The sequence below is a fragment of the Hippichthys cyanospilos genome, chromosome 10 (assembly GCF_059441005.1).
Source record: "Hippichthys cyanospilos isolate Australia breed blue-spotted pipefish chromosome 10, RoL_Hcya_1.0, whole genome shotgun sequence".
In the NCBI taxonomy this organism is placed as follows: domain Eukaryota; kingdom Metazoa; phylum Chordata; class Actinopteri; order Syngnathiformes; family Syngnathidae; genus Hippichthys; species Hippichthys cyanospilos.
Genome location: NC_142378.1, coordinates 16,567,519 through 16,579,362, shown reverse-complemented (window position 1 = coordinate 16,579,362; position 11,844 = coordinate 16,567,519). Strand labels below are relative to the sequence as shown.

General features: G+C 40.7%; 1 protein-coding gene across 2 annotated transcripts in view; it reads right to left on the bottom strand.

Moving 5' to 3' along the window:
* The window catches only part of ccdc50a (coiled-coil domain containing 50a), a 23,221-nt gene continuing 11,377 nt past the window's right edge, over nucleotides 1-11,844 (bottom strand). For both annotated transcript variants that reach the window (XM_088425027.1, XM_088425028.1), the window contains exons 4-12: nucleotides 11,423-11,516; nucleotides 10,310-10,400; nucleotides 8,760-9,614; nucleotides 7,997-8,145; nucleotides 6,336-6,380; nucleotides 5,747-5,920; nucleotides 2,547-2,629; nucleotides 2,307-2,416; nucleotides 1-1,946 (exon numbers count right to left, since the gene is read on the bottom strand). In XM_088425027.1, the coding sequence (XP_088281153.1) occupies nucleotides 1,927-1,946; nucleotides 2,307-2,416; nucleotides 2,547-2,629; nucleotides 5,747-5,920; nucleotides 6,336-6,380; nucleotides 7,997-8,145; nucleotides 8,760-9,614; nucleotides 10,310-10,400; nucleotides 11,423-11,516 (1,621 nt within the window). In that variant the 3' untranslated portion in view covers nucleotides 1-1,926. The remainder of the gene's footprint in view (nucleotides 1,947-2,306; nucleotides 2,417-2,546; nucleotides 2,630-5,746; nucleotides 5,921-6,335; nucleotides 6,381-7,996; nucleotides 8,146-8,759; nucleotides 9,615-10,309; nucleotides 10,401-11,422; nucleotides 11,517-11,844) is intronic.

Here is an 11,844-nt window from a genome sequence, read left to right as displayed (position 1 = left end):
TGACTCCAAAAGCGGATTTATTACAATTTGGGACGCAATAAGTAAAAGAAATCATTTGTGACATAAAAATAATAAAAACAACAGCAAAAAAAAAAAACTTTTACAGCATGTTCCAGCACATGTTGATTTAAGAAGAGATTGCATATAGGCCCTGTTAAAATAAAACAAACAAACAAAAAAAACATGCTCAATCCTGGACATGAATTGAATGAACACACACATCCTGAGCAGTTTTGAAACTTAGTCCCAAAGAATCCCTGCTTTCCAGAGACAAACAAATACAGCTCTTGTACTGAAAAAGACCACAAGGTGGGGCTCTCATCATACGCTAAATTTTGGAGGCCCACTCTCGATTTACAAGTGCTTGAAAATGGACAAAATATGGCACATATCCCTTTCTGAGAAGAGCAACTACGCACATCTTACACACACACACAAAAAAAAAAAAAAAGCCACCAATTCATACATGACAACGCTGGAGGTACAAGGGGAGGGTGATACAGTTCCCTTCAAAACCAAATGAAAGATTTTGATTTTTCTATTTTTGGTCACTGCAGGCTCTACTTATTCAATATGAAAAAACAGAACAGGAAGCAGCAAAAACCTTGAAAGAAAATGTCCCTTAAAGAACTGTATTTTTGTTTGAATGAATCCCTCGTCTTCCGCGTGTGCTTCTCTTCCATTTGAAAAGAGACGGAAATGTGAAATTTAAATCAAATGTCTCCCTTTCTAGCCAGACATAAATGACAAATTCCGTTTGTTCCCATTTTTTTGCAAATTCGGTCATACATAATGAAAAAAATAAAATATTTGAACAAACAATGGAAAAAAGAAAAAAACCTTTACAATCTCATCAGAGCACAAGCAGTCTGTATGCAGTTTTTAGGCCGAAAACAATGATATATCATGTACGAGATATTGTTGAGCAGGGTAAGAGTTAAATGGGTGGCGTGGGAAACACATTTCTTATCAGAGGCAATTTTAGAAAGCCCTCTGATTGCCATGATCGAATTATTAAAGCAAATGTGACTTAGAAATCACATGTACAATAATCATTCTCAGAAGATTTGTCGGCTCGGTTTGGGCGTGAGGCAGTCAATCAGAGGGCACATTTACGCACATGCTAACCACTAACACGTAACATGACTGATGTGCTACTGCATCGCTGTGCTTTAGTATACATTTGCTTCATGTTGTACTCCATAAGAATTTGTAGTCTTGTAACAGTTCCTGTCAGTTAAGTTTTGGATTTGTGCAGCAGGCCATTGACTGCTCACCAAACAGCATGAGCTCCCCACCTGTTTGTTTTACAAGATGCTGAAAGGCATGTTGAGCTTTAAAAACGTTCCCTAAGCCTCTGCAGTGCAGCAACTTCAGTGTTGCTGGAATATATATATATATATATATATATAAAAGAATAAGACTATTTTGCATTTTTGTTGCATGGCACGGTGATGACAGATTTTAGGGAAGCAGCTGCCAAATGTTGAGGCCACATCGGACTGAGCAGGCACGTCCAATCAAAACACGGTCAGATGTCAAGGAATGCGAGCCGATGAGCAAAGAGGGGCAGAGGCCCGGAGCCCTTGTGATGACATCGCAGCCAACCCAGTGTCTGGATTGACTGCCGGGAACTATTGGGAGGGCCTACTTGAGGTGACATTGCTCTTTAGGCTTGATGTCAGGTACAGGACTCAGAATTTATGACTATTAAAACAACATGGTTGGGGGAGTGAAAATATGAGTGAGGTTCCTGCACACGAGATGATTGCTGATTTTAAAAAAAACAAAACAAAAAAAAAAAACATTGCCAACTCATTAGATTGTCCCAAGGCTTTTGGTTAGCAGTGAATGGTTGAAGACAAAAGGATAAATAAGGGAGGAGACAAAGACAGAGGAGGACTGAGTGCCTGTCTGGAGCCTGAGTCACCGCTTGTAATAGGCACCTGTAAAAGTAGACGACATCCATCAGAAGGCTCACAACTGGAATTGAAGTTTTTCCAGACATCGTTTTTCCTTTATTACAGCTGGCATCATTTCTCTTGGCTACTCTTAATGCGTGCGAGTCAAGAGCGGTTTGATTAAAGTGAGGAGAGTCAAACCTCGTAGGTCAAACAATTCCTTTCTTACATTTCACTTTTCTTTTTTTCCAGAACAATTTGTCTCGCACGCGTCACTGGGTATTTCAATGTAATGAACCCCGATGACATTGAGCTTCCAATACTTCTGTTTCTGACCTCTGTCTGTGGTGCTTGAATGTGGAAATTACACTGTATTATGTGTGTTGAATTAATGTGACAAATGACCTTTGTACGCAGCCTCAGGTCTGGCGGGCGCCCGTTGGGGAGCGGCGTGGTCGCTGTAGCCGTAACCGGGGTTCACGTTCTCATACTCGGGGGTGCGAGGATGAGGAGGCCTGGGACGTCAACGGTGACAATGTCAATGTCATTAAGAATGTTATGTAAAAAAAAAACATAAAACAACAACACAATAAAATAAAAGGATGACGTTTGTCTTCTTGACTGGATGGAGAAGTGTGTCGTTACCTTGAAGGCTTGTGGTGGTTCCTGTGCCTCTGGTGGTCAAAGTCATCACGTGTTCGAGGTCGCACGACATCCTCGGAATTTGACTGGAAAGCACCAAATCAATAAAATAAACATAACAGCCATAGGTCCACCTACATTCAACACTGCGCCTTTGCAAACCTAATGGATTTGTTTTGACTGACACGAGCAGAAAAGGGATTCATTGTTAAATTTAGAGTATGTATTAAGATTCTAGGTTCGACGTCTTGATCATGAGGATGTTCTGCTTTACAGTTATAAATGTTGTGGATTTCAATTAGAGCCAATCCAGGATGCAGACAACATCTGGCCCTGTCAGCTTGAATAGGTTCCAACTCACCTGCAACTATGATGATAATAATAATAATGATAATTATTTGGGGTTGTCGAGCTCACAAAATTAGAAAGCCACCAAATAAATAAGATTTTTTTTTTCCTGCATATAAGTTTGCTTGGTACATGACAGTAAAACAAAACCTGGTTAGACTTTAACAAAATAAATGTGACTATATCAAATTATGTATGGAGATGAATGTTTGTATTGTGACACGCAGGCTTTTATTTTGAAGTTGTTCCCAAAAGGATGTCATTATGCCACGCAACCTGTTGCACGACTCAATATAAACAACACAACTTTGTCCTGAATTCACATTCAATTGCCAATCCAGGGGACTAAATTTTTTTTTAATTAAACTAGCATTTTATTGTATGTAGAGTGCTTGCTCCCAGCATTTGGCAAAGCCTAGAACATAAATTAGCTACTAGCTAGCAGTGCTCGAGTACTCTACAATGGTGAGAAAAAGTACGTGAAACCTTTGGCATTTCTGCATAAATTAGCCATAAAATGTGTTCTATTTTAATGTAAGTCACAACAATACAATCATACATTCTACTAAAGTAATGCCACAAAAATATGTTATATTTTGTTATATATATGGCACAAGAAGTAAACATTCACATCACAGGGTGGGAAAAGTATGTGAACCTTAACATTTAGTAGCTAGTTGACCCTCCTTTTGCAGCCACAACCTCAATCAAATGTTTTCTGTTGTTGAAGATTAGACCTGCACAACAACCAGGAGGAATTTTGGACCATTCCTCTTCATAGAATTGTTTCAGTTCAGCAATATTTTTTGGTTGTCTGGTATGTATGGCTCTCTTGAGGTCATGCCACAGCATCTCAATGGGGTTGAGGTCCTGAATCAGTCCAGAACATACCATTTCTTCTTTTTGAAACATTCTGTTGTTGATTTCCCTGTATGTTTGGGGTTGAAGTCTTGTTGCATCACCCATCCTCTTTTGAGCTTCAGTTGGTGGACCGATGGTCTATGTTTTCCTGCAAAATGTCTTGGTAAATTTTGGGATTCATTTTTCCATTGAAGAAAGCAATCTGTCCAGGCCCTGAGGCTGCAAAACAGCCCCAAATCATGATGCTCACTCCACCAGATTTCACTGTTGGGATGATGATCTGATGCTGGTATATGTGAGAGAAAGCGTAGATTAAGAGGTTATCATTATGTGTTTATTTCATAACCAGAATAGCATGTATTAGAATCCATCTATGCAGTGCTTGTCCATCTCGCCCAAGTTCTTCGATAAAGCTATTGACGGAGGAAAGTGTGTACTTGAACTTTCTCCCAGTTGTTGAGACCAGCGGCGCCCGACTGTGTGCAGTTGGGGTTTTGGTTATGTCTTCTAATGTGCAATGCTTCACTGAATGAATAAAAAGTGAGCGGGGACGGCAGCTCACTGGACAGATGCTGAAGCGAACACGGGCGCGTGACCTTCTGCTGTCCCTTGCTAGCAAGAAAAGTCAATCTTTGTGGTCTGAGTTACTATTTTGCAGCCTAGCCTGGGCTTGTCTTAGTCTTCTTTCATAGATTGCTCTGACAATGTGCCGTGACACTTTTCGTCTACACATACCGTTGTGTGTTCTTGCCAAATAACTCGATTTTTATTTCATCTGTCTAAAGAATGTTGTCCCAGAATTGCTGTGGAACATCAAGGTGGTCTTTTGCAAACATCAGACGTCCAGCAATGTTTTTTGTCAGCAGAGGTTTCTTCGGTGGTGTCCTCCCATGAAATTCATTCTTGTTCAGACGTTCACATATTGTGGAGGTATGAACATAATTGTTTGCATGCACCAGAGTAGTTTGTAAGGCTTTGGCTGATGCGCGGGGATTTCTTCTCACCTCACTGACCAGCGCTTTTGCGGTCATCTTTGCAGGACCTGGGGAGAGTGGCAACTGTCTTGAACTACCTCCATTTGTACATTATTTGTCTAACTGTTAAGACATGGACAGCAAGGCTTTTTGTATCCCCTTCCAGCCTTATGTATCTCAAGAATTCTTGCTCGCAGGTCCTCAGAAAGCTCTTTGGTGTGGGGCATGGTTCCCATGAAATGCATCTTCTGAACAGCTTTTTCAAAACTAGTGTGAGGTTTTTAAAGGGCAGGACAGCTTGAATCAACTTCTGCAAACTCGTCACACTAATTTAACTCCATGTTGGATGACACCTGACTCAAATTAGCTCTTGTAGAAGTCACTGACCTTGGGGTTCACATACTTTTTCCACCCTGTGATGTGAATGTTTACATATTGTGCCCAATAAAAAAAAAAAAAAAAATCAACCCTTTTTTTGTGGAGTATTACTTTAAGAGAATGTACGATTGTATTGTTGTGACTTACATTAAAACCGGAACACATTTTATCAGCAATTTATGCAGAATTCCAAGAAATACCAAAGGGGTCACATACTTTGTCTTGCCAAGGCAAGAACAGTCAGATTACCTTTGAAAGGTAGTTTAAATAGGGGGTCTCAAACTTTTTGGAGTCAGGGACCCCTTTTAGAAAGCAGATTTTCCAAGGACCCCCATTGCAAATGTATGTGGAAACAAAGCAAAAAAAAAGAATCACTAAAGCCACACATAAGTGCCCTTATAGACTTTATATTAATTTTTTTTTGTTTTGTTTTCTTGTTCTCATGAACTTAATCTCATGAGACGTCTTGTCTTGGGGGATTGGTGTCTCGTCCCATCCCTATAAATTATGGCTCGTTCTAAAATGCATTGCTTTGAAATGGCAATGCATTGCACTGTAATTTCTGATAAGTAGCTTCCAGAAATCAGATGACCAAAATTCGAATCAGAACAATCAATCCATGACAAATCAATTGGAACGTACCCTGTGGTCCCCACCGTCTGGTCGCCTCTTTTCCATCGCCATCTTTTCCATTGCCAAGCGCTCCCTTTCCCTTTCTCGTTCCTTTTCTTCACGTTCCCTTTCCCGTTCTTTCTCCCTCTCTCGATGTTTTCTGTACTCCCTCTTTTCTTGTTCCATTAGAAGCCGGGCCATCTCCTGTCACAGTTAAGACAGTGTCAATTGCATTCCACTACTGTCAAGGGAAATCTTCTGAACTCTAATACCGTCAGCTTCCCCCCCACCCCAAAAAAAACTTAACTATACACAATCGGGACGATTATTTATTTAATATGTAACAAGGCCAAATGGGAGCTGACCTATACATCGTAAACAGTAACGAATGACAACATTTTAACATTATAGGTTTCTACCCAATATTGATAATGTACTTCTAGCTTGACACATCTGCAAACTCGAATCTAGACTAAATTTCATGAACAAAGAATGAACTGATGAATAAACATGAATCGGAGACATGGAGATGTTATTCTACATTTTATGTGGGAATGCATACAGAGCAATTTTAAAGTACATGAAAAGTCAAGAGTAAGAAAAGGTTCACCCAACGCACCTCATCCTGTGCAACTTGAGCTGCACGCACATGACTCTTGCTTGCCTGTAACAGATAAACATTTTTTTTTTTTTAAATTAAAAATTGGTAAAATATTCATGACACTTAGTTCAAACGGGTGCAAAAAACAAGCCTGCTGACAAAGGGTTAAGTTTTACCTCTTTCAACTGGGTGATAAAATGATGTACATAAATATTTCTTATTGTAATAAAACGTGTCATATATTGAATCATTGGCTGATGACATTGTTGTTTATCACAAACAGTCTAAGACCGCACAAGAGACAGTTTTAGGGTCCCTCTGTATTGCTTGGCAGTTTAATGGAAATGATTCCCCCACTGTGATGGTGTGGCGCACATGCAGTACGCATATATTGAGCAGCCACAACATTATGAGCACTGGCATAACATCCTGAGATTGAAGATACAGTCCAATAATGCCCATTTACATATATAGGGATGGCTCATTTCCCACGTTTTCATGTCCGATACCAATACTGCAGCCTCAGATATTGGCCTATACCACCCATCATCTTAACCGCCTATACTAGCTGGCTTCGGGCGGCAAGCCAGATACATCTTTAACTGATAGCTAGCCAAACACAGGGCACAAAGGTGAACAGCCATTCAACCTTACAATCAGTGCAAACACACAAGGATAATTTAGACTGCTCAATATGTCTAATGTACATGTTTTTGAAATGTGATAGCAACCCGGAGTCGCTGGAAAAAACTCATGCAAGCACAGGGAGAACATTCAAACTCCACGCAAAGAGGCTGGAGCGGGAAATGAACCTGCGACCTCTGCATTGTAAGGTGTGGGCGTGCTAACCTGTCTGTGAGCAAGCCACCCTTATTCTATACAGATTCAAGTTTTTGTTTTTGTTTTTTTGTTTTGAGGGGGTGCTACTGTAAAGGTTTTTAATACGTTGATGTACTTTGCTTGATATTGACTTTAAAACCCCACATTCACGATAGAATTATTATTCCAGTTTCCCTAATACTGTTTCCAAACAGGGGTACATTCTAAGTGAAGACATTGCAGAGGTACGCAGAAACATTTGTTAATTTATTACTCTTAACATTAAACTGTGGCACAGCAATTTTCAAGCATCAAATAAATGATAAAATGTTTTTAATCACCTACTGCAATGTGCTGACATACCAGTCACTGCTGTTTGGTGCAATGAATGAGTGTTTCTATAGATTCTCCTTCCAAGCATGATTACATTACTTGCTTTCTTTCTTTTTTGCACACCCTTGCTTATAAAACTAAAAATCGACAAAACACTAAAGTGTGTTCTTCATGTCTTCAAGTAATTTCACTGGCACTGTGTTCACAACAATGCGTGCTCCAAAGCGAACATGATATAATACTTTCAAGAGTAAATAACAACATTGGCACAACACTGGACAAGAAACATCTCGCTTGCTATTGTCGTAGTTGTAGTTCTGGTTTGACGATCACAAAGTTGAGTATAGGATCAGACTGGTTCTAAACAAACACATTCCGATAGGTATTTTGACCTTGATCAGAGTCGATACAAATTTTGTGTTATCCCTATTTGTCTTAGGATGTGCTATGATGCATGCAGTACAAAGGGCCACAATTACAGTATGTTGTATATACAAACAGTGCAATGTATGCATTCAGGCATTCACCTTGACTTCCTCCTCCTGCATTCTTTTGGCCACCTCCAAGTCCTTGAGTTCCTGCTCACGCAGATCCATCTTGGTCAGGCCCCTGGTGGCATCGCCGAGTCCATACTCCCCTTCTACAAATGCGCCGCTCCCTTTGTGCACAATTCGACCTGCGGAAGTGAATGCCTGGTATTACTGATTCAAAACAGTATGGTACAGGTTTGACCTAACAATAGCCTCATGAAATTATGTTTCACTTGTTTTAATTTCCAAAAAGAGGTGGAAAGTCAATAACTGATAAAAAAAAAAAAAATCACTTCTATTTGAAAGGGGAAAAAAAATCAATTCAATTTCTTTGTCATTGATATAGCAGACTATGAAGTTATTAAGGTACCTTTAAGGGCAGTGCAGGTGTGCGCTTTACTACTTTGGACCACCTTTGAAATCAAACAGACCAGGCAAGTTGCTGCGCAGCCCTTAGGTCCTTTTAGCAAATCATAGTCTTGCACTTCTACCCAAAATTTACAAGAAAACCCTATCTTTGATCCACTTATTTCTCAGCACTGTTAAAATGTTCACAATAAAAGGGGGAAAGCCACAGCAGAAAAGCAGCATGAAGAATCATGTCAAGCCATCAAACCACAACATTGACCAATGGAATCAAGGTGATCATTAAAGACTTCCAATTCAATCAGCCCACCACCTGAGATTGCCAAATCAATAAGCAACCGCAGCACACCAAAGCAAAGCCCTACAGAACCCAGATGGGGGCTGCGGGTGGTACCTGTCTCGCCGCTGGAGGGCGGACGCTTGCCAGAAGGTTCCCACAACTCTCTGCCATCACCTTTTACTTTGCTGTTCCTTTGCTCTTCAAACACATCGTCGGGGCCCGACTGAACCCGCTGGCGGCCCCTGGCCCCCCTTGTGTCATCGTCGTCCTCCTCCCGGAAATCTCTGTTCCCCCTCAGCTCAATGAAATCATCACGACGCACCCGTTCCCTGCTTCTGGCCCTCGCTCGTTGTCCGTCCTTGCCTTTGTATGTATGCTTGTCTCTCCCTTCAGGCCTCTCCTCAATGTGTCCTCGATCTCTGGAGCGCTCCCTTTCTCTACCTCCTCTCGCCATCCTTACGTCGTGCTCCCTGTCCGACCTTTGGTGTTTCCTCAATTGATAGTCCTGCTCTAATTCCCTGCCTCCGTCTCTGTCCTGTCTTCTGTCTCTCTCTCTCTCCCAGCCCTTGTCTCTTTCCTTGGGGCTCATTGGAGAATGGGCTGGTCTCTCTTTCCTTCTCACTACTTTATTGGGATCCTCTCTCATTATGTCTTGTGCTCTTTTAGATTCAGCAGGTTCATAATCAGGGTACCTGTCCCCACGCTTGCCTTTGGGTGATGGCAGGTTATCAGAGTACGGATCTACATGCCTCCCCCGGCCGTCCTCTGCCAGGAAATGCTCGGGGTACCTGGAGCGGCTGTGAAGTGCTGCCGGATCCTGTTTGGGCTGTCTGCTCTTTTTTGGCTCTATGGAATTAGAATCTGGCGAATTATCACGTTGGGAGCTCCCTGGAGGATGCAGATCATAAGGACCTGGGGAGACTGAAGTGTGATGCGTGGGCTTGTCCAGGTCAAGAGGCTGTCTGGTAGCTGAGCGGATGGAGAAAAGTTTGGAAGAAACCGATATTGAAAACAAAATGGTTCAAAGGAGCACAGAAACGTGAAAAGTAATAAAGACTCAAAATATGAACTTCAGTAGTTAGTAAATGAGCTGCCGCACCTGCCAAGGAAGAAACAAGTAGACGAAACATGATGATGGTTAGTTACCTAGAATATTTAAGAAGATAGGGGCAGTGGAAATGTGTGTTTAAAACAAAAAAAAAAAAGGAACCAAAATGGAGAACTGACATTGTATAGAATGCAATCAGCAATTGCAGTACCTTTCACTTTTTGCTTTAATACAGCGATGCGTTCAAGTAGTATTGGAAATATTTTTAAAAGCAATTCACTTTCCTGGCATCTGACGATCTGCGATGTGATTGACCACAGTATGAATAAGGAGAGGACGAAAGCCTGTTGAAGCTGCTTAGCCCTAAACTCTCTCAGCACCATTTTTTAGGATGAGGAACAGGACATTGCTGACTACGGAAATAATGTTTCTGCCGGTATTAAGTGCCTGTGTGTGATGCAGCCAAAGAGGTCGACGTGTTCGCTTCTTCTCTCCCTTCTATTAAGCAGTCGTTATTCCTTCCACTCAATTGTCAAGAGTTGGGCAATCCAAAAGTGCACAGACACAAACTGGGAAAAACTGGGAAAAACTGGGAAAGCAACAGTATTCTACTCACCTCCTGGATCCTCATAGTACTCTTCATCCTGGTGTTTCTGTCGCCGTCGTTCCTCTTTCATCTCCTTCTCATGCAGCTTACGAGCAATAGCCTGCAAATATGCACGTGCAAGGAGGACATGTTCGGAGGCACAATAAGAATAAATGCAAATAAATTATACTATTTTGTTATCGTTAAATCTAATGTTTTACTGTTCTGATGTACAGGGTATCTGCAGGTTGAAGGCAGTGACAAACTTCTTGATTAAAGGACACCTCTCATTCACTTAACTCATTCATTGCCAGCCCAGTTCAAATGCCGTCAAGGGCAGTGAATGCTTTAAGTCTGAGGAGCGTTTCCTGATATTTGTTGACGAACCATGACCTGTTTAAAAAAAAAACGTTGTGTGAAACCCAAATTTGAAACCTGAATTAGGCTTCAAACTGTGATTTCAAAGCCTACTTTGAAAGTTCAACTGTGGCTTGAAATAATCATTTGAAAAACTGACCCTTGTTTAACAGGTTTGAATACTTTATTTCAAACCCTACGACTTAATCAAAACTCTAAGTTGAAACCTTTACCTGTATTAGAAAACTTAAAAACCTAACCTAAGTTTGAAACCTTAATTTCAATCATACGTTGTTAGAATCCCTCATTTTAAACCTTAATCAAACTTGAAACCATAATTTGACTCTCGAAACCTTGTTGAAACCCTATATGAAACTCATTAAATTAACAGTTGTTTGGAAAGCATAACACATGCGCAAAATCCATTCATTCTATTCTAATTTGAAAAAGTAGAATTCAAATTCCTCTAAAGTTTAATTTACATAATTCACAGTTATAATGCACCCGTGCAACCTATAGTCAGCAAGGTCGTTGAATGAGTTAATTTTATCTAGTTTTTCACAATTGTTTAAAAGTGTTGTTTTTAGAAAACACAATTTTAGACTTTTTCAGGATATCATAAATGACAATAGGACGTCTGACATCAAACATCAATATTTGGGCACCTCATTGGTGTTGTCAACATGAGCAGGTAGGGTGGGAATTCCTTTTTTTTAACAAGCGGGCGAGGCATTTAAGTCATACTAAGTGGTGTGTGTGTGTGCATTTGTGCGGAAACCTCCTTACCGCATCCTTCTCCTCTTGCTGTCTACGTTGCTGCTCAGCTTGTCGGACCAGTTGATCTTGAATCTCATGGGCAATCTCGTTATCTTGGCGCTCTCTTGAGTTTTGCGTGCGTTGCCATGCACGTAGGGAGGGGAAAGGGAGAGGACAAAGCAAGCTTATTAAATGAAATAAGACAACTGACTCTGGGCGAAGTCGTTCATCTTGCTTGGTAGTTTGAATGAAGGGATGCAAGAAACTGACAAATGTCAGTTTACTATGACATTTACAACATTTAAAACATGTTTGTGATTAAATGGTATTACACAAAAGGAATACACAAACACATGGCAAACATTTGTATCGCATTTTTTACATTGAAATTATATAATTAGGCCTAGGTGGCGATCCTTTTTTTTTTTTTTTTTTTTTTTTTAGGCTGATTC